Raw genomic sequence first — 20489 nt, forward strand, 5'->3', positions numbered from 1 at the left:
AGTTTTGATATCCCAATTCTAAAAAGTCATTAAAACTGAAATACATTTTTAACAAATATAATTAAAGACATTCTCATGTAAGTTATAAATTTACGAAAAAAATATCCAAATAAAAAATGTAATATTTGAATACCTTTACAAAATCTGAAATACATTAATTCCAAATGATTATTATTTTCTTCTGTCGACATGCAACATGTCTTTTTCATTTTTTTCCGAGTTTCTTTTTCTTACATAAGTTTGTCATTTTGACGCGTGATCAAAATCTTCAACACCTATTTAACCGTTTACCAAAAAAAAGTCAATTTTTTTTTTTTTTTTTAGTTTCCTTCTCTAATTCATCTTCTTCTTCTCCAAAATTGATACTTTTCTTCGGGTCATGTGAGAAGGTCCAATTTCCTCAGATCACAACATTTTCATCTGATCTTCTCTTAAACAAAAACCCTAAAAAAAAAGCCTTGATTTTTTCCGTCTTAAAGGCTTGATCTTTCGTTTCTCTGATCAATGAAGAAGGTGCTTCATCGAAGTTTTAAGCCTGCTAAATGGTAAATTCAGTTTCTTCATTCTTCTCCTTGCTCTGTTATTGCCAGTTTCTTCACATTTATGGAAGATGTGATTGCATAGTTTTGTTTTTCCTGATTCTTTTTTTTTTTTTTCTTTCAATAATGAAGCAAAACTGCTTTACAAATGGCGGCGTCACGCCTGAAAATACTAAAGAACAAAAAGGATACACAGATTAAACAACTAAGGAGAGAATTGGCTCAATTGCTTGAGTCCGGCCAAACCCAGACAGCTCAAATTCGAGTAAGCAAGCAATCAAATTTTTTTTTGATTTGTTTGTATGAAAATATGTGATTTTTGAGTCATGGATTGTGAAATGCTTATTATACTTTCTCAGGTGGAGCATGTGGTGAGAGAAGAGAAGACTGTAGCTGCTTATGAGCTCGTTGGTATATATTGTGAACTTCTTGTTGCTCGTTTGGGTGTCATTGACTCTCAAAAGTAAGTTAAAAAGTTTATTTGTGTTTGTTTCTTTTTCTTCTATTGTGTTATATGTGTTGATCATTGTTTTGTGTTCTTACTTCAGGACTTGCCCTAATGATCTTAAGGAAGCTGTGGCGAGCGTCTTATACGCTTCCCAAAGGTTAACGGATGTTTCAGAACTCTCAGATATTGTTAAGCATTTCACTGCAAAGTATGGAAAAGATTTTGTTTCAGCTGCTATTTATTTGCAACCTGATTCTGGAGTCAGTCGATTGGTAAGTGGTTGTAACGGTGTTCTCTTCTTTTCTTGCGCTGTTTGTATTAAGAGAGGTGTGATTTCTTATGAGACTCTCTCTGTCTCTTTATGCTTAGTTGGTGGATAAATTGTCTGTTAAAGCTCCTGATGGTCCAACGAAGATCAAAATTTTTACGGAGATTGCTGCGCAGCATAATGTAACTTGGGAAGCAGAATCTTTGGTTGAATCAGATCCAAAGGAAACCGTTTCGGCGGTTAGTAATACATTTTTCAGTTCAATATTGCTGAGTTTACTTTCACCTTCTAGTATATGTTTCCTCATTAGCAATTTCGGTTTCTTTGAGCAGAGTGGAGCAAGTTCCTCTCACTCTCAGTCTTCAAGAATCCAAAACAATCAACTTCCAGAATTTCAAGCTCCAGATACTACTGTCAATGTGTCGCAGAATTCATATGGCATCGATGGAAGATCTTCGAGCCGCACTACATCTACTGATTTCAACATTGAGAAGACAGCTGATCACTATCATCAAGACCCAAAACCGTCTGGTTAGTTTTTCGTATCTTTGATGTTCCTTTTATTTTTTCGTCCTTCTTTGTTTGTGCTGACCGTTAGATTAAAACAAATCGTCATTTGTTTTAATACAGGAGGTAGAACTGACGGTAGAGAACACAGACATCCCAATCCAGGTCATGGGGATTCATCTCCATGGGAAACAGAATTTGTTGATGCAACAAGTGCTGCACGTGCAGCTGCTGAATCTGCAGAAAGAGCGAGTTTTGCTGCACGTGCAGCTGCTGAGCTTTCAAGTAAAGAACGGGTGATGGCAATGCAGAATTCAACAGAGTCGCTGAACTCATCCTCTTATGATAATTTAAGAAACAATCCCCCACATGGTCGTAGTAGCTCAAATGTGCAAGGCGGAGGTTTTGGTAAGGAAGAGATGGTGAGAAGCAGTAACAGGCAAGAAGATCAATCTACTACTACTAGGGCAGAATCTTCTAAGAAGAATGTTGATGAGCTATCAGAAAAGGCTTCATGGAGGAGAGGTCATTCTCCAGAAGGTGTTCTGCTCAAGAAACAGTCAAGTCATGCTTCATCACATTCACAGTCAAGCAATTTATCTGATGACTATGATGTCACTGCCTCGGACCATATCGATTCACCAAGCATCTTGGAAAAAGACAGATTTCAGAGCACTGTTGAAGTTGAAGATACAGAGAGTCGCAATCATGGTCCTGATGTTGTTGTTGCTCCAGCTTTTGATGACTATAGCTCGTTTTTCGATAAACCTCAATTTGACACAGAGGATGCTTATCATGGTGAACCAGAAGAAGGATTAGGGTTTTCATTGCTTGGCAGTAGCAGCAAAACACCTGATCATATACCAACACAGACAAGTTCATGGAGCTTCGAAGGACACAAGGCTGTGGGACAACCCAGCTCAGCCTCAACCTCACAGGTTCTTGATAAGGAGAAGCCAAGTTCTCCAATATTTGACGATGGTCCTACAAGTCCTCCGGCTTCTCTGCTTGAGCCTAAGCCGTCTGCAATGTTTGATGACTATGACCGAGATTCTGAAAGTGAAGAAGACAATCTGAAAAACAAAGGAAAATTTTCAGGACATGTAGATGAAATCCCGAAGCTGAAATCTCATAAGTCCCCAAAGTCTAATGTTCCTGATGATCTAGGACGCTACTTTTTCCCCTCAGACTCCGAAGACGAAGGAGATGATTTCAAGATACAGGAAGAATCCGACTCAGAGACTCCTACAGGTCTTAGGATTGAACCTCTAGCCGGTGAACTTAAGAATGAAACAACTCTCCCATCTTATGGAATGAGTCCGCCAAGAGACAAGACATGGTCTAAATCTGTTGAAGAGCATGTCCCAACAGTAGTTGATCCATCGAGGTCTTCTTCTTTTCAGACAGACAGAAAAGAACTTAACACTCAGAGAGCAAGCAACACGGACAAAAGACCAAGCTATATACCTCCAGATACATTTTCTAGTGATGATGAATCAGAGACGGAACTTCCGGAGATAGATTCTGTCAGATATCAAGATAAAAAAACTGAGTCAAGAACTCAGCCAACACATCTACATTCGCGCGTCAGCCATGAGGACACGGAGAACAAGATTCCGACCCGAGTTTCCACCAGAAGTCAAGAGAGGAGGATCCACAAGACCACCCCTGCCTCTGCTTCTGCCTCATATTTTCACTCAATATCTAGTGACGATGAAGATGAGAGAGAATTTGGTAGAGATGCTGCACGCACCCAAACCAAGCCTTCTATTTCCATCTCACGAAGAACAAAGGGACAGGAGAGAAGATCATCTCTGGTTACTACGAAAACTGAGACAGTCTCTCATGATCAAGATTCGCCTCCAAAGCCATATCCTGAGGCCAAGCCACTAGCTAAGCAACAGGTATCAGCCTATTCTTCAAGCTCTCTTCCAAAAACTGACAGAGCTTCTCACGAACAAGAATCTCCTCCAAAGCTAAGTCATGAGGCCAAGCCACTGGCTAAGCAACAAGGAGCAGCTTCTTCCTTAAGCTTTCTTCCAAAAACCGACAAAGCTTCTCACTATCAAGAATCTCTTCCAAATCCAGGTCTAAAGGCCAAGCCAGCGGCTAAGCAACAAGGATCAGCTACTACTTCAAGCTCTCTTCCAGAAACTGAAAAAGTCTCTCACTATCGAGAATCTCTTCCAAAGCCAACTCCAGAGGCTAAGCAAGAAGTGTCAGCTTCTTCAAGCTCTCCTCCCAAAACTGTGACATCACCTGAGCCAGAAACTCCGGCAAAGGAGAAATCTAGCCATGTTCATCCCAAACTCCCAGATTACGACGACATATTTGCCAAGCTTGGGGCTCTTCGTCGCTGAATTTCTTCTACTCATTCTTCCCGTCTGTTGATATATACATATTCATTGTTTTATTAGCGCTCATTCTTTTCTTTGATTGTTTGCTTGTAGAGTGAAGTTGATTTTCGCATCCTGAGCATAACTTTTTGCCTTGAGGTATTTCATTTCTTTTGTATAACATGTTTGGCTTCCTTGTCATATGTAATCAGATTATTGTCATCTATTTTGGTGGACCAACAGCGATGGTATATAGTGCAATAATAATAAGATCTTTTAATATAACAACAAATGTGTTCTCTCATTGCCAATTTGTTCAAAGACAATGCAAGAAAGATACCAAAACAAAAACCAGAAGAATAAGATGTTACATTATCGAAAATTCAAACTTTTTTGAATCCTTTTGATAGATATCCGTAACCCTTTGAACAGGCAATATGCAAAGGCAATATGCAAGTTACAAAAACTAAAAGCAACAGGAAGAAGGATCGAAATTTCAAACATTTGTTGAATCCTTTCGACACTAGAAGGTTCTTGCCAAGTGCTAGCTTAAGCTACTCAGTAAAAGAAGCCAAGAACCTGACCACCCACATTCCGTTTGATTGCTTCTTCATGGTCCAAAATTCCATCCGGGGTTGTGATTACAACATAACCCCACTACGTACATGGAACAAATCAACAAGGTTACGCTGTGTTAAAAGTAATGATATTTAGCTGCACCTCTGGATAGGGAGGGAGAGAGAGAGAAAAGGAACAAACCTGACGTGTAGGAAGTGTGCGTTCAGTGTACTTCTCAATCTCTTTAGCCCTAACGTCTTGCCTATAGGTAAGAGCTTTGCAGTCATTAACCCTCCCTTGCAGATCAACTGTTATTCTACCAACTCTATGTGGATCATAGACTTGAAAGTTCTTGATATAACCTACATTAGCATTATTAAGGAAACATTTTGTAAAGTCAAAGCCGATTCCATCAAACACTCTGTAACATGTAAAGCTAACCACTAAATAGCATCATAGAAGCAAAAACATAAACTTGGGAACAAAAAAGCCTTCACCACTAGCCAAAAACACAATTAGTTAAGCCTAACAACCTCAGGAACTTGTTTGCAAGCTTCGAAAGAATTAACCTAAATCACAGAACTAGATCCTTCACTCCACAATGTCATCACTCAGTGAAACGGACAAAGTGAAAAACTAAATCTTGTATCAATGAATTGACCAACTTCAGATGCACAAACTGGGAAATGGGTGAGCATCAACAACCAAATTACAAAGCAAAAAGGGGAGAAAAATGTCACCTTTCTCCTTCATGATTCTGAGGAACGAAGACATAACGGTGGAGATTGGTTTGAGCTCCACCGAAGCTTTTCCTCGTCTCTCCGCATTCACAATCGTCCTCAACGCATCGTTCAAAATCCTCCTCCCCATTTCTCTCTCTCTCTCTCTCTCCGGTCGAAAAAACCCGACGCTACACAAATCGGAGAAATCTATAAAACCCCAATTTCAACAACGACGACTCATCAATAAGGGTGAGTGACACTTTTGTTATTTCCCAGAATTCATAAGGGTACTTTAGTCTTTCGAACTTAACACGTGCGGGCTTTAACCACACGTACGTACACTTACATTTCAATAACTCTGGTTCTCTCCTTCGTCTTCATCCTTATTCAATTCCCCAAATTGAACAACAAACCAATGGACGAGTTACCTCCAGAGCTCTTGTTGAATATTCTGAATCTACTCAACGATTCCGAATCCGTAGCTCGATGTCGAGTCGCGTCCAAGACATTGAACTCTCTCAAGCGTGAAATTAGCACCGTGAATCTCATCTGCACATTGTCCCGGTTCTTCAAATCGCGTCCCATCGCCGTCACACCGTTCAAAACGATCTTCAAGAGCCTGATCAATGATTCTGTTAACATTCGCTCGATCTCAGTCGGGGTCGATAAGGCGCTTAAGAGAATGTCGTTTGACGACTGGAATGAAGATGACCTCAAAGATTTGTACCTTACCGATGTCGAATTCGTCAAGGAGTGGTTGCCTAGGGTTCGTGATGACCTGGAGATGTTGTCAATTTCTGATTTCTGGCTTCAATCTTGCTGGAGGAAGTCAGATGTTTTGGCCCTAGTTTCTTCAAACTGTAAGTTTTGATCCTGCATCATCATTTCCTCTAGTTTTGGATTTGTTTGCAATGCGTTTTTCATTAGGAACCAATCTTAGATTCTTAAGAAAAGATGATGATGATGATCTCATAAATGAGACGATTTGAGCATTCCTTGGTTTGTTTAAGGAACAACGAGTAAATGCAGTTGTAATGAATGTATCTGAAGAAATCAATTTGGGTTCGTTAAGAGTAACTAGAATAAGTCTCTCTTGCAGGTAGTAAGTTAGTGAAATTAGAGGTGAAGAATGCATGGCTCTCAGTTGTTGGATTGACGCAGATGCCTAATCTCAGACATTTGACACTCGAGTTCATCAGACTCGATGATGAGAATCTTGAGAAGGTTAATGAGTGTTTCCCTTTTCTTCAAGTGTTAAATTTGATTGGCGTTGGAGGGTTGAAGGAACCGAGAATACGTTTACTGAACCTAAAGAGTTGTCATTGGACTGTGTCGAATGCTCCACGTTCAATGGCTATACTGGCGCCAAACCTCCTTGAACTCGAGCTAAATTGCAGCAGGCCTAGATCTTTTCTCATTGAAACGCCCAAGTTGGTGAAATTCCATTTTTCTGTTGAGGACGCTAAAGGTGTTAGTTTCGGGGAGTTTCGAGATCTGAATTCTTTAGAGCTCATATCTCCTGACATATGCAGGCTAATCAGAAACACCCATTTTGGCAACAAGATCAGAATGCTTGCAGTGGATTTAGTCAAGTCTATAGAACAATCTGAAAGGCAAAAACTTGGACTGGGAATACTCCTCAAAGCATTCCCTGGCGTCGTTTCTCTTAGTTTGAGTCCCAAGACTTGGTCAGATTTCGAAACCCATTTCCAAAGCAAAGGTCCAGTACATATGAAGGGAGCGAATAGCTTAAAGCTAATTACAGCACGTTTTCAGTCGTCAAATCATACGGATGTTCATCAAACAGTTTCGTTCATCAGGTCTATGCTTAATAACTACAGAGGCTTGACAGATATGAGACTGATGATTCACCAGGACAAAGACCCTAGAGTAAGAGCCAATCTGATCTCGGCGTGCATGATGAGTAACCCGAGAGTGAGATGGAAATGGGGAATATGGGCTGAAGGAGGTGAAGATATGTGGCTCTCTGATAGCGCCTGAGATATAGGATTCAAGTCTGAAACTGAAACTTGAGTTCTTCTGTATATACTTGTGATGATGACGATGATGGTAACAAGAATTTGATTTGATGTGTGGAAGTTTTCCATATGTTGTACTAAAGCTGCAATATAGACTTCGTATACAAATATAGATTTAACCATGTAAGATCTTATAGCTTCAACGTGTAAAGACATGATTTGGATTTGCTCCTCTGATGAGAAAACTGTGTTTGTTGATAATGTTCATTTATCCAGTTTAGTGTTTAGTCTACTAACGGATGCAAATTTGTTTGGAAATACTGAGCAAGGGTGAAATAAAGAAAGAAGTCTAGTCGCACAAAAAAAACAAAAAAAAAAGGTAAAAAGGGGCGTTCCGAGAATCGAACTCGGGACCTCTCGCACCCAAAGCGAGAATCATACCACTAGACCAAACGCCCATTTGATTAGTCTACTCGTTTAGTTGTATTTGTCTTACATTTAGTGCCTCCCAGAACTAAACTAGGGTTTTGTAGAGAGTGTATATATAGTTAACTCATCGTCATAACTTAATTCCGGCACGAGTCTCGTTCTCTTCTCTATTCCGCCGTCATCTAGGTCTGCGAATATCAAGGTGAGCTTGAATCATCCCTTTGCTTAAGCATTAGGGTCGTTCTTCATTCTGTTTAAGCCCTTGATTGATCGTTTCATATTTATGTTTTGTTAATAAATACTTCCGTCTTGAAAAATTAGTGAAGGAGCTCGAAATGGCAACAGTTCCAGGACAGCTGGTCTGGGAGATCGTAAAGAGAAACAACTGTTTCTTGGTGAAGCAGTTCGGCAGAGGTAACGCTAAGGTTCAGTTCAGCAAAGAGAGCAACAACCTCGTTAACCTCAACTCTTACAAGCACTCTGGTATTGATTCAACTCTTGTTCACTCTAGATTTATCTCAAGCTTTATTCTGAATCTGTGTGATAGAATGTTGCTTATATGAACACAAGTCAATTTCCCTTTTTAAGTCTCGAAATGTAATTAGTGAGTTCTTGAATTGGTTGAGTTTGCTAGATTGAATCTGAAATCTGTAAAGTTTGTATCTTTTCGTTGAATATTTGCTGGTTTCTTGCTGTTATGTGATTGAATTTGTATAAGAATCTGTAGACTTTGTTTAATTTGTTCTTTTTGATATGATTACAGGTTTGGCAAACAAGAAGACAGTGACCATTCAGGCAGCTGACAAGGACCAAGGTGTGGTACTCGGAACCACCAAGACCAAGAGACAAAACAAGCCTAAGCTCTCTGTTAACAAGTCTGTCCTCAAGAAGGAGTTCCCGAGGATGACCAAAGCTGTTGTCAACCAGGTATTACTCACTTTCTTTTTAAGCTTTATGAAGAGGGTCTGCTTTATTTGTTTCTATACTTGTTGGGGGTATTTGGAAATTTAGGATTGGTAATGGTTCATAGGTTTTCTGAGCTGTGATGAGAAAGCTAACACGTAAGAAGAGATACTCCTTTGTGGGGTATTTCTTCAATGAAATACATTTGTTACGCTTGGCTTCTGAGCTAAAACTTCTTAGCTATTTCTTTCAATTTAGTGTTTTAATTTGTTTTTTCTTGACAAATTTTATCTGTGATGAGAAACCTAACACGTAAGAAGAGGTACTCCTTTGTGGGGTGTTTCTTCAATGAAATACATTTGTTACGCTTGGCTTCTGAGCTAAAACTTCTTTAGTTATTGTTCTCAATCTAGTGTTTTCGTCTGCCTTTTTTTCTGACAAATATTATCTGTGATGAGAAAGCTAACACGTAAGAAGAGGTACTCCTTTGTGGGGTATTTCTTCTATGAAATACATTTGTTACGCTTGGCTTCTGAGCTAATATAAAGCATTAACCATATTAGAATCTAAGAGTACATTGTTTTTTTTGTTTTTGCAAATTTTATCAGTGATGAGAAAGCTAACACGTAAGGAGAGGTACTCCTTTGTGGGGTATTTCTTCTATGAAATATAATTGTTACGCTTGGCTTCTGAGATAAATCTTTTTTTCTGTGCATTATTTCAAATTTGTTTCTGTTACTGTTTTTGATGTGCTAATCGTTTTATTGTCTACTCTATACAGGTGGTGGACAACTACTACAGGCCTGATTTGAAGAAGGCAGCACTTGCTAGGCTCAGCGTTATCAGCAAAGGTCTTAGAGTCGCCAAGTCTGGTCCCAAGAGGAGAAACAGACAAGCTTGAAGAATTCACCACTCAATTAATATATTACCTTCTATAAAAGCTTGTTGTGAGCCCATTGAGAGTTTCAGACAGCTCCGTGTAGGTTAAGATTTTTCTTGAACAGTTGAGAGTTTTGCTTAAACCACCATCATCTTTTGTTTCACTTAATGAAGTTCAAAAGTATTATTAGTATGAACCTATTATCATTGGCTTTATGATGGAAAATGCTACTATCATTGGTGAGCTGCAAGTCTGGCATCATCTGATCATAACAATGTGTTGCCAATTTGACATTGTATTTGCCTATAGATCATGTAATCTAAGAAAAAAACATATGTTGAAACTTGTAGCTTCTGAAACAGATGTGAATCTAAAGGGTTTATCTATAAGTGTAAGATGATGTTAAATCTTGTGGACTCTGAAACCAGATTCCTCGGATGTCATATTCTCTTTCCAGCTCTCGAACTCAGATCCACCAAAGACAAGTTTCTTTATCCCGATATAACTGGACATAAACATATTCCAACGTTGTTAGCGCTTCCACAATTTTGAATCATATCCAGCTTTTAGAAACAAGTTTTAGTCAATAGACAGAGAGAGAACTAAACTCACTCTGAGCTAATTTGCGTCAATGCATTTATCAGAACATCAAGAATCAACGGCTCCGAGGTCCCAATATCAAGCCTGTTAAAACCATATTATTCACGTTAGAGAAGAAAATCTGCAAAAGCAACCAAAGTTTGCCAATCTAAAGTCACAGGACTAAAACTTTTTAGGATAATAAGAGTCATCACCATATACGAGCAACGTTGTCTTGAACCTCAAGATCCCCGATGTTATAAAATGTAGTGGGCTCTACATTAGCTCCAAGGATAGCATCATAGTTTGGCCTCTTATCCAGTGGTGCTTGTGATAACTGCATCCATAAGGGCAAAAGAGAAATCAGCTTTATACTTATTTGTGTGATTAACAAAAAAAAAGCTGAGTAGATAAATTGGCACGCTTGTACTTCCTCGATAAGAGAGAGACATACTTGCATATTCATGGAGTTGTATCCACCAAGTCGTCCAAGGATATGCCAGGAACGAATTGTCTGCAAAATTACAGTCATCAATAAAAAAAAGCAACAAGTGATTTGCTCAGGGCTTATTTGTAGTTTGAGGGGATTACATCAGTGATCAAGGCAATGTCTTTATCCAGTGGTGCATTGTAAAACTCCATCCACATGTATGAGTTGGAATACTCAAATCTTACAATACAACAAAAACCAAGAGAGTTAACAGACAACCAAATACAATTGAAAAAGATCAGGGAGATGATATCAAAAACTATTAATCTACCAGATCAATCAGATGGGCAAGCGAAATCAAGCAAGAGCATCACATATAAGCAATTTTAACTTCAAAGCAAGGAAAGGAATAAAATCTGAGGCCACTCACTTGTTAAACGAGACCTGCATCGAAGTAGCTGAACCAGTCTTAGTGTGAATAATTTTGTCCCTCTTCTTCCTCAATCTCTCTTCCATCTACAAAAAGAGTTCACTGATGATACTAAACCCATTTCAAAAATCAAAGGCTACTCAAAGTTTCAGCTCAACAAGCTTCTCAATTAAGATCCATATATCAAAGATATAAACTTTGTTACCTTTTTTTGAGCTTTATCTGGATTATCTAAACAATCTCCGAGAATATCAGCGAATTCAGGGTCTTTATCGTAATTTATATCTTCTTTCTTCGCTCCGTAAACGCCTCTCTTCCTCGCCGGGAACTCATCCTCTCCTTCTTCTTCTCCAAATTCTATCACATCTTCTTCCATTTCTCGATCTATACCATTTACTCGTAACTTCCCAATCTTCCTAGAACAACTCGCACGTATCCCCTGGACCTTCGGTGCCGGAATCGTGCCAGTGGCACGAAACGGCGCCAAATTATGTGGGAAAAGATTCGAGTGGTTGTTGTTCTTCGCCATGGAAGGCTGAAGAAGATGAAGAGAGCATTGAAACCTTAACATTCTTTAATCTTCTTCTTCTTCTTCACTTCGCCTCTGAGTTCTGCAAGTAGCTTTTGAGAGCTAACACGGGTTTGGGTTTTGGAGAAGATGAAGTGAAGGGGGTTTATCGTAGTTTACAGTGAACGTGAGCGTACACGAATATTAAAGCTGACGTGGCAGAATCAGATCACTCTGTGAATATTAAGAATACAAAAGCCCATTGGGCCTTAAAATTGATCCATTGGACAGCTTCAGAAAGAAAGCTTGCAAATTAGGGTTTTCTAGGGTTTGATTTTTTTTTTTTCCTTACTCTCTCTGTTGTTCACTGTCCATCTCCGTTCTTGTCACGGCGCGAAAGGTAGGTACTACTGAGATTGAGATTGAGATTGAGATTGAGATTGATTGATTTCTCGTGTTGATTTTGTGCTGTTTGTAATAAGAAATGCTGAGACATGTTGATTTATGTATATGAAATGTGTTGGAGTGATTTAGCTTTGGCTTTACACGAAATTTGCAGGGGTTAGCTGAAGTGAGGAGTGGCAGAGTATAATGGAGAAAGGTGGTAAAGGGAGAAAGGAGGAGGTGGTTACAAGGGAGTACACTATCAATCTCCACAGGCGTCTCCATAGCTGGTAATAACATTTACAATCTTTGATTTATATGGTGAAATCATGAGCTTGCATTTATCCTAGTTTTCCTTATTCAGATTGAATTGTTGCTTAGGTACTGTGATGTTAGGAATTACTGATTTGGAGTAGCTCAGTTCCATAGATGTAATGACTTTCTGTAGAACCATTGGACTTGTAAAATTAGTTATATGATCAATTCAATATGTAGAAGTAGAACTCTATGTATGCATTAATGTTTCCATGATTCACCCAATAATCTCTGTCTCTTTGGTTAATTACTAAAAGCTATTATGAGTGATAGGGTTACTATCTTCTTCTGATTGGTACTTTACAAGTTTTACAAATGCTGTGTCTTTGGTAATATGAACAGCACTTTCAAGAAGAAGGCACCCAATGCCATAAAAGAGATCAGGAAGTTCTCAGAGAAAGCCATGGGAACAAAAGATGTAAGAGTTGATGTAAAGCTCAACAAGCAGATATGGAGCAAAGGAATCAGAGGTCCCCCGAGGAGAATCAGAGTGCGTGTTGCTCGCAAGAGGAACGATGATGAAGATGCAAAGGAAGAGTTTTTCTCACTCGTCACTGTGGCTGAGATCCCAGCTGAAGGTTTGTCTGGTTTGGGAACCAAAGTCATCGAGGAAGACGAGTAAAAAACTTATCTTACTACAATATAGCTTCTTTGTTTCATCACCCCGTTACAGTTTATATGAAAAGACAAAGACACACTTCATCATTCAAGTTATAGTCACTTTCTAAGGCGTACCTACCTGTTTATGGATTTAAATGATTTAATCTATGAACATTGAACTTTTAACCGAGATGATCTCGAAGTGTTTGCGATGTAACAAATTACCAGTATTGTAATTATAATACCGGTTTGACTCAGACAAATCGGTAAATCCGTAAAACGGCAAGTTAAAACTGGATAAGAAATACAAATTACTAAACCTACTATTTTTGTTTTACGGGCTTTCTAAATGATAATATTTAGGCCCATTAATAAATTTGGAATGGGCCTTATTCGTAAAGATCGTCTTCCTCGGTTAAATATATCACTCAAGAGAAAACCCTAATCGCCGCCCACCTTAAAGCCGGAGAGAGAGAGACAGAGCTCCAGTTCCGTCGTCAGAAGAATCATGGGTAAAGAAAGACTTAACTCTTGAACTGTTTTTTTTGTATTCCATTTTCATTGATGATTTTTGTGTTTGGAATGGATGATTGATTAGGTAAGGTACACGGTTCGTTGGCTCGTGCCGGTAAGGTGAGAGGTCAGACCCCGAAAGTGGCTAAACAGGATAAGAAGAAGAAGCCACGTGGCCGTGCCCACAAAAGGATGCAACACAATCGCCGTTTCGTCACCGCCGGTAATATTATTATTTTTTCCGTTTTCACTTCTTAGAATCTCTAATCTTGGTTGTTAAGTTAGTTAGTTACTAGTTCTGGTCTACTATAACACTTGTGTATTGTTCAGTGTTCTTATGGTTTTGAGAACTGAATTAGCTCTTGTGGTATATGCTTAGTGATTCTTGAAACATTTCCATAAGAGTATCAACTCTGTGATGTGTGTTATGTTAGTATACGTTTTTTAAAAAATTCTTTCTTAATGAGTGATTTTGGAATTTGATTTCGTCTGTTATTTTCATCTTATGCAGTTGTTGGATTTGGCAAGAAGAGAGGACCCAACTCGTCTGAGAAGTAGATGAAGTTGATCGATCACTGGATGAAGCTGGAGAAGTTTTGCATTTTTCTTTTGTTTTGCTGTCTCGTTTAATGTGTTACTTGTTTTTTTTGGTGATGGATCAGTCGTGTTAGTACGAGTTCTGCAATATCTATAGACAATGTAATTTTCTCATTTCATTTCTCAATCAAATCGACTTTTTGACCATATTTATTATCAATCGATGTTCATTACAATTCTGTAGTCACTGTTTACTCCCGAGCTAAGTACATATTCCTCAACTGATACTTTCGACTTAGAATGTACTGCAGAGTGCTTATGTTTCAAGTAATTTTCGCTTTTTAACGATCAATCTGTACAAATAAAATTTTATGGAATGAAATAAGGATACAAGGCTAAAAAATTTCTTTTAGCATTTGATGTTACAATGAAAAGGTTAAAAAAGATGAAACACTATAACACTCTGTACACAAAAGACCACCATCATGGTTTTTTCTTTTACTTCCAGACCTTAATGGCTCCATCTCTGCTGCTTGATATCAACAGTCTCTGGTTCAGTTTTACAGATGCTAGAGACTGAACTGAGTCACGGTGACAACCCGCTGTGTCTGTCGCAGCAGCCGCAAGTACCGCCTTTGCCGTCAGCTTGGTTGCCAGAGGCCGCCTCTTTGTCTCCTGCAAGCAGAAAAACAAACATAAGCTCATCATAAAATATCGTCAAATGCTTAATCTATACAACTGCAAGATATCGTTATGCGAAGATCAAAATATATATATCTGATCAACAGACCTGAACAAATTGCACGCCGGAGTTGGTTTTAAGTTCGTAGAAATCAACATTTCCGACTCCTTTCAAATTCGGACCGCATATACTATAACTTCTCTCAGGGCTGTGTTGGTCCAAAACACACAGAAAACAAGAATTGCGTCAGTTTTTGTTTTCTATTCACAAGATGTGTGACAAAACGTTTGATTGTAAGAACACAAGTTAGTAAAGTTTTTAGATTTAAAACCTGGAGTAATCCCAACACCGAATCTTCAAGTCAGTACCACCAGTTAACAAGTCGCCGCCAGGTAAAGGAAGCAAAGTGCGGATACCAGGAAGACGAGGAGGAGGCTCGTTCAACTCCTCGATTCTGTACTTGGAACTCATGTTCTGGCGAAGATTCGGCTTGGAATTTACCTTATTGCTTGGTAACTTCCATTGAAACTCGGAAACATCCGTCTCGTTTTCATAGTTGGCTACTCTCAATACCTACAAAAATCCAACAGAATCAGCTTAATAACAAGTCCAAATCGGTTTTCAGCTCAAAGATATGGTCTACTCTATCAAAACAGAGTTTCTTTCATGGTCTAATTCAAAACTGCGCCTCCAATCACTATTAAACTATCTACTTGCGGACCCAACAGAAAACTGTAGGCCAAAGTCAAGGTCCAATATAACGGTAGAACAACATTACCTGGTGACAGCTACCTGCCTCTGCATTCCAGAGTGAAACTTCATTGCAACCGGCAGCAATATAAATGAAAGGTCTCATAGTGGTGGACACTGAGACGCTTGGAGGAAGAAAACAGAGGCACATCTTCTCTATGGGGCATACAAGAGGGTATTGCCATGAATTTACGGGAACACGAAATCTCAAATCCCAAAGAGTAAGCACTCCCCTTGAAGAACCAGAGACAAACCAATTCCCACAAGGGCTTGTAACCAAAGAAGACACATATCCTTCTTCAGGGTTTGCTTTCAGTGTCCATGCATCTAAATCTGATCTTGTATCCCAAAGGTGGATTCCGCAGTTTTGAGTACTATACATTACCATCGGACCAGAAAGGCTATCAGCGGTATAATTCAAGAGAGAAACTAGAGCGCCTTCTTTAACATCCTTCTTTTTAATATCAACAATTCCTGAATACTTTTCCACTACGTTCCCCAAGCCTCTGGAGATATGGTCAATTGAAAACATATGTATCACACCATCAGAGGCTCCAACGACAATTTGTGTTGAATTCCGAAGCATTGTTGTGCACATCCCTCTGCTTCCCTCGAGATGATATGTTAGCCTTGACCTAAAAGAGATGTCCTTCTCCAGTTTTCTAGAGTCCCACACCTTCACTGTGGAATCATCTGATGCACTAACAAAAAAGCTATGATCGCTTGAAGTGGCAATGTCGTTGACCGCAGAGCGATGCTCCTGTAGATGAGCAACTAATACTCCACGAGGCTTCCACCCTGAATCCGGAACCGATGTCCTTGACAAAGATGGTTCTCCGACAAGATCCGCTGGAGAAGAAGCATCTTCTGAAGTCACAGAAGCGCTTTTTGAGGAGCTTGACACACCGAGATCTTGAAATTTACTGATAGCTGAGGAGATTTGATCATTTTCTCTGCAATCTGGCTCATGTACCACTCTGTAAAATTGTTTAGGATTGTTCCCGACATGGAATGACCCAGAAATCAGCTTAGGCACTGGAACCGAACTAGCCAAGTTAAAGGACTTACTCATGGAATCCATCCATGGCACTGATAATGAACCCATTCCCAGAGAGTTCATCTGCAATGAAGACTCAGAAGCCACAGGAGGATTTGTAGCTGCTCTTTTGTCCATGCTAAACGAATAGAGAGGTATGTTCTCTGGTTCAATATAGCTATTCAAACCAGATACATATGGTGCCATAAACCCAGAGAACTGTAACTTCTCTTGACACAAGGGATCACGTGACTCAACATTGTTGGAAACATTGGGTCTAGGGTTTCTCGGGATTCTCAATTTCACATCCTTTTCTGCATACTTTCCTTGAACTTCTGGTTGCTTCGATGCACTTCTAATCTGTTTTTGTCCTTCCACATTTTGCTTCTGTTCAGCCCCACATTCTATTGAATTTAACTCCCCAGTATCTTTGTCAAACAAATCAACAGTTTCCCAATCTTTGGATTGAGGTGAAGAACTGTACCATATCTTTCGCTGTCTCGCCACGATTTCTGGTTTTCTAGCTTTTTCTAAGATACTGTAAACCACTTCCCTTGTGACTTGGGGCCTTAAACATGAAAGTAGACCTTCCTCAGAAGCAATTGACGCAGGCAGTCTACTGAGAAAGGGGCGTATTACTGGGGCAATAAAAGCAAAAGAGTCGATTGCACCTATACATTCACTACTTGCGGCAATGAAAGTGACAACTGCCCTCCTTACCCATTGAGATGGATAGCGTAGCAAAGGATAAACACACTCTATCATTTGGAGGAGAGCTCTCTTCCGCAAGAAATTACTCTTGCATAATGTGGATAAGCACTCCAATGCATTGACAATAACAGCCTCTGTCTGATCACTCAAAGCTTGATCGATATAGGGCAACAGATACTCCTCCACACTTCTCTGACCGACAAAAAAGCATACATAAACAATTTTCTCAAAGAATACAGATCTTAGCTGTTCATCTCTGTCATTTAGAAAAGCAGGGAGGATCGGTAGTAGAAAGTCATTACTCTGCCTCTGACCAAAGAAAAAGCAAAGTTCCCCTATGTCCTGAAGGAGTGCTCTTCTAACATTTGGAGTTTGTTTTGGACCCATAACAAGCTCTTGAACAACTTCAGCTATAGTTTTTCTAAGCTGTGCAAGCTGTGCATTTCCATTTGCCTTTTGCAAGTGACTAGGGGTCTCACTAGGAGGTGAAGCGGGGATCTGCTGGGAATTCAATTCATTAAGAACCCCTACATCACTCAACTGGAAAGAATGCATCAGGAATCCATAAGCAGTAAGAGCAAGTTTTGCAATATTGCTGGCATAGCATATCCTCACACTCTCTTCTGTATCTTCAGGTAGCATGGAGAGCATAGGAAATATATACTCTGGGAAAATCTTCGCATCACTAGGAGGAAAATCTCGGACAAGCGGCAGAATGTCACACAAAGTTTCCATGGCAGCACACCGCACAATTGCTGTTGGATCAGAAAGCAAGGCAACGACGTATGGAAGTACACGCTGTAAGCGATCATCATCATCAATATACAAAGAGCAAGACCTCAATAGAAGTATAGCTTCCCTCCTCAAATGAGGCAACTTGATATTGCGGATACAAGAACAGAGCATAGATGCAATAAGAACCATTCCCTCACATTTCATGTTACCCTCTACAGGTAGAAAAGGCGTGCCATAAGTGTCAGAACGGCTATCATAAAGAGACATTAGTGTACCCAAATCGTCCATTGTTATCTTTTTCAAGAAAGGATGGCGATTTTTCTTGACTGCATCAGAAATAGAGTGAAGAATCTCATCCTTTGAGTTAACAGTATTACTGCTCAAGACCTTCGATGCGTTCAATTTGTGATTTGCAAAAGTTTCCTGCACCTTGCTTGCGTTCACTGAATTTGAAGGTACAGGAGGATCAACGTCATCCTCATCACCTGGCTTATTTTCCATCATCTTTTTAAGTATTTCTTGAAATATCCCCTGGCAAGTCGCTACCTAGACGTAATGAAGCAAAAAATATATAAATCAAGTCGATACGGAATGTAGAACGAGTATACAGAAAATTTCGATAGTTACCCTCATATCTGAAGGAAGTGGATTCCAACAACAATATAAAGTGTGCAGAAATGGTGAGAAGTAGTTTGGGAAAACAACTCCCACATAATTTTTCAGGTAGTCTTCAGCAGATAGGCGTGCTTCAGGTTCTAACTGAATCATATGAAGAATCATCTTGCGAATTCCCAGATCAGGAATCTGAATCCAATAAAAATAGAAAGACCAACGAAGATGAGTGAGAAAGAGTTTAAAACAATCAGCCAACAAAAATCAAATTCAGAAGTCAAACCACAGAAGACACAAGTCCCCTGTACCATTCAGATGGGATGAGATTGATACCTATGAGGAGACAATGAAATAGAAAGATGCGAAGAAATACCTTTTCAAGATGTTGGCTAGGATCATGTTGCCCTCTACGATAAGCGAGAAGCTGAGCCAGTTCAAATAGTGGCTGTCCCTCCATAAAAAGTTCTGCTATCACACACCTGAAGCATTAATATGAATCTATTACAATATGCTACCAACTTTAAAACTTAAGGAGTTAAGGTAAGATATTGTTTTTGCCATTTTGAAAACCATTAGGAGCATTGAACAGATAGAGTGATACAAAAACAGATGGCATATGAGCTCACCCCACAGCAAATATATCCATGGACGGTTTTAATGGAGCATCTTGTGCTACTTGTGTCTCACCTCCATGCTCGTAGAATCTCTGTAATTAAGCAACAATCTGTTCAAACATGGAAAAAACAAGGGAAAAAAAAACAGAAACATGACCAACAAGAAAGGGAGCTTTTTTCTTGATGGTTCCTTGCCACCAATTCTTAGTAGTGATACGGAAAGAAACTAACTGTGGCGCACCCCAAACAAAGTGATAATATCCTTAGCAGAGGGTGCAATAGAACAAATTAACAAATCTACATCGATCAAATTAACTGAATAAATTCTGATAAGTGTTCTAAAAATACCTCTGGAGCAAGATAACAAAGTCTTTGTCCCCTTGTGTCAAAGAAAAAGGAGAAGTCTGATGGATCATCATAAGGAATGTATGTAGGTTTAAAGGATGCAAAATCAGCAAGGTAAAGCCAGTTCCAGGAAGTGAGCAATACGTTCTCGCACTTGATATCACCTAAAAAATTTTCATATTCACACACATCAAAAATCCAATGAACCACCATGAGGATCATATGCTCTCAAACTATCAAACCTTACCATGACATATATCCTTCTCATGACATTGCTTCACCGCAAGAAGCAACTGCAGAAAGAACAAACCAAAATTCAGAAAACTCAAAATACCTTACGCCTCAAATAGAATGGTAGCAAGATCAAGAAAACAACCTGAAACGCCAACCATTTCTTCTCCACAAGGTTGAGAAAAGGCCGCGTACTCAACCGATCATGCAGATTACTGTAAAAGTATTGCCTCACTAGATAAGCTGCTTTATCAGTCTCTTGCCAAAACTGCAAACACATTATTAAACCAAAATCAAACAATCAAAACCACCAACTAACTCAATTCAAGATATGAACAGAACCAGAGTCTTAAACAAAAAAATCATTCCTTTCTCGTCGCAGCAAGATTAAAAACACAAACCCAATACAGAGAAATCGAATCAAAACCTGAAAAGGCCAAACATGAGGATGCTCTAGAGACAAAAACACATCCTTGATCTTAACAAGATGTCTCTCATAGTCCCTGAGATCGATCGAGTCACCACGCTTGAAGTAAACCTTAACAACAACCAATCCTTCGTCGTGCTTACATTGGATCGACTTTAAGAATCTTCCTCTACATAGAACCTCTTTCAAAACCAGATTGTACGAAGACGGCAAGTCGTGGAGGTAGTACTCCGTCGCCGAGACTTGTGTCGTCCGTGCGATTTTGTTTCCCATCCGAAGACCTAAATTAAAATTGTTTCTCCTTCGATTGAGGTTAAAAACACTCAGCTGAATTCGAACATGGAATCTGATTACGCCGGCGATAAACAGAATCGTCTCCGGTGACGGAGGAAGGAGAGAGGACTTTGCTCTTTGAGTTTTAAAGTTTTGGTTTGGATGAGTTTTTTTCCCCAATTCGACACGTTTCCAATTTGTTTTTTCT

General features: G+C 39.4%; 7 protein-coding genes, 1 long non-coding RNA gene and 1 other non-coding gene across 10 annotated transcripts; 5 read left to right on the forward strand and 4 right to left on the reverse strand.

The window, feature by feature from the left end:
* On the forward strand, positions 307-4322 carry LOC104721920 (platelet binding protein GspB-like). Of its 2 annotated transcripts, XM_019232230.1 has the most exons (8): positions 307-545; positions 672-804; positions 899-1002; positions 1088-1259; positions 1357-1494; positions 1588-1786; positions 1886-3666; positions 3851-3989. In XM_019232230.1, the coding sequence occupies exons 1-8, from the start codon at positions 505-507 to the stop codon at positions 3854-3856; spliced, it is 2574 nt and encodes an 857-aa protein (XP_019087775.1). In that variant the 5' UTR covers positions 307-504; the 3' UTR covers positions 3857-3989. The 2 variants fall into 2 exon arrangements, with proteins under 2 accessions (XP_019087775.1, XP_010438300.1); XM_010439998.2 differs by having other exon boundaries at positions 1886-4322.
* LOC104730389 (40S ribosomal protein S15a-5) lies at positions 4448-5603 on the reverse strand. Its single transcript, XM_010439999.2, has 3 exons — positions 5397-5603; positions 4858-5018; positions 4448-4755 (listed from the first exon to the last, which is right to left on the reverse strand). Exons 1-3 carry the CDS (start codon positions 5524-5526, stop codon positions 4657-4659), a joined length of 390 nt encoding a protein of 129 aa, XP_010438301.1. The 5' UTR covers positions 5527-5603; the 3' UTR covers positions 4448-4656.
* On the forward strand, positions 5779-7499 carry LOC104721922 (F-box/LRR-repeat protein At4g29420-like). The gene is made up of 2 exons (XM_010440000.1): positions 5779-6238; positions 6478-7499. The coding sequence occupies exons 1-2, from the start codon at positions 5794-5796 to the stop codon at positions 7377-7379; spliced, it is 1347 nt and encodes a 448-aa protein (XP_010438302.1). The 5' UTR covers positions 5779-5793; the 3' UTR covers positions 7380-7499.
* Positions 7744-7815, reverse strand: TRNAP-UGG. Its single transcript has one exon. It is a non-coding gene; the product is annotated as a tRNA-Pro (tRNA).
* Positions 7867-9770, forward strand: LOC104721923 (60S ribosomal protein L28-2). The gene is made up of 4 exons (XM_010440001.2): positions 7867-7988; positions 8108-8269; positions 8550-8713; positions 9471-9770. The coding sequence occupies exons 2-4, from the start codon at positions 8122-8124 to the stop codon at positions 9588-9590; spliced, it is 432 nt and encodes a 143-aa protein (XP_010438303.1). The 5' UTR covers positions 7867-7988; positions 8108-8121; the 3' UTR covers positions 9591-9770.
* LOC104721924 lies at positions 9828-11681 on the reverse strand. The gene is made up of 7 exons (XM_010440002.2): positions 11214-11681; positions 11009-11094; positions 10740-10818; positions 10603-10662; positions 10364-10485; positions 10182-10253; positions 9828-10074 (listed from the first exon to the last, which is right to left on the reverse strand). The coding sequence occupies exons 1-7, from the start codon at positions 11577-11579 to the stop codon at positions 9972-9974; spliced, it is 888 nt and encodes a 295-aa protein (XP_010438304.1). The 5' UTR covers positions 11580-11681; the 3' UTR covers positions 9828-9971.
* Positions 11808-13005, forward strand: LOC104721925 (60S ribosomal protein L31-1). The gene is made up of 3 exons (XM_010440003.1): positions 11808-11916; positions 12076-12190; positions 12558-13005. Exons 2-3 carry the CDS (start codon positions 12108-12110, stop codon positions 12835-12837), a joined length of 363 nt encoding a protein of 120 aa, XP_010438305.1. The 5' UTR covers positions 11808-11916; positions 12076-12107; the 3' UTR covers positions 12838-13005.
* On the forward strand, positions 13223-14078 carry LOC104721926. The gene is made up of 3 exons (XR_757094.2): positions 13223-13327; positions 13414-13551; positions 13840-14078. It is a non-coding gene; the product is annotated as a 40S ribosomal protein S30 (long non-coding RNA).
* Positions 14220-20461, reverse strand: LOC104721928 (phosphoinositide 3-kinase regulatory subunit 4-like). Its single transcript, XM_010440004.2, has 11 exons — positions 20009-20461; positions 19727-19849; positions 19598-19643; positions 19354-19514; positions 19018-19097; positions 18765-18870; positions 18407-18583; positions 15326-18325; positions 14879-15120; positions 14656-14755; positions 14220-14540 (listed from the first exon to the last, which is right to left on the reverse strand). The coding sequence occupies exons 1-11, from the start codon at positions 20279-20281 to the stop codon at positions 14364-14366; spliced, it is 4485 nt and encodes a 1494-aa protein (XP_010438306.1). The 5' UTR covers positions 20282-20461; the 3' UTR covers positions 14220-14363.

This window comes from Camelina sativa, chromosome 11, assembly GCF_000633955.1.
Source record: "Camelina sativa cultivar DH55 chromosome 11, Cs, whole genome shotgun sequence".
NCBI classification, from domain to species: domain Eukaryota; kingdom Viridiplantae; phylum Streptophyta; class Magnoliopsida; order Brassicales; family Brassicaceae; genus Camelina; species Camelina sativa.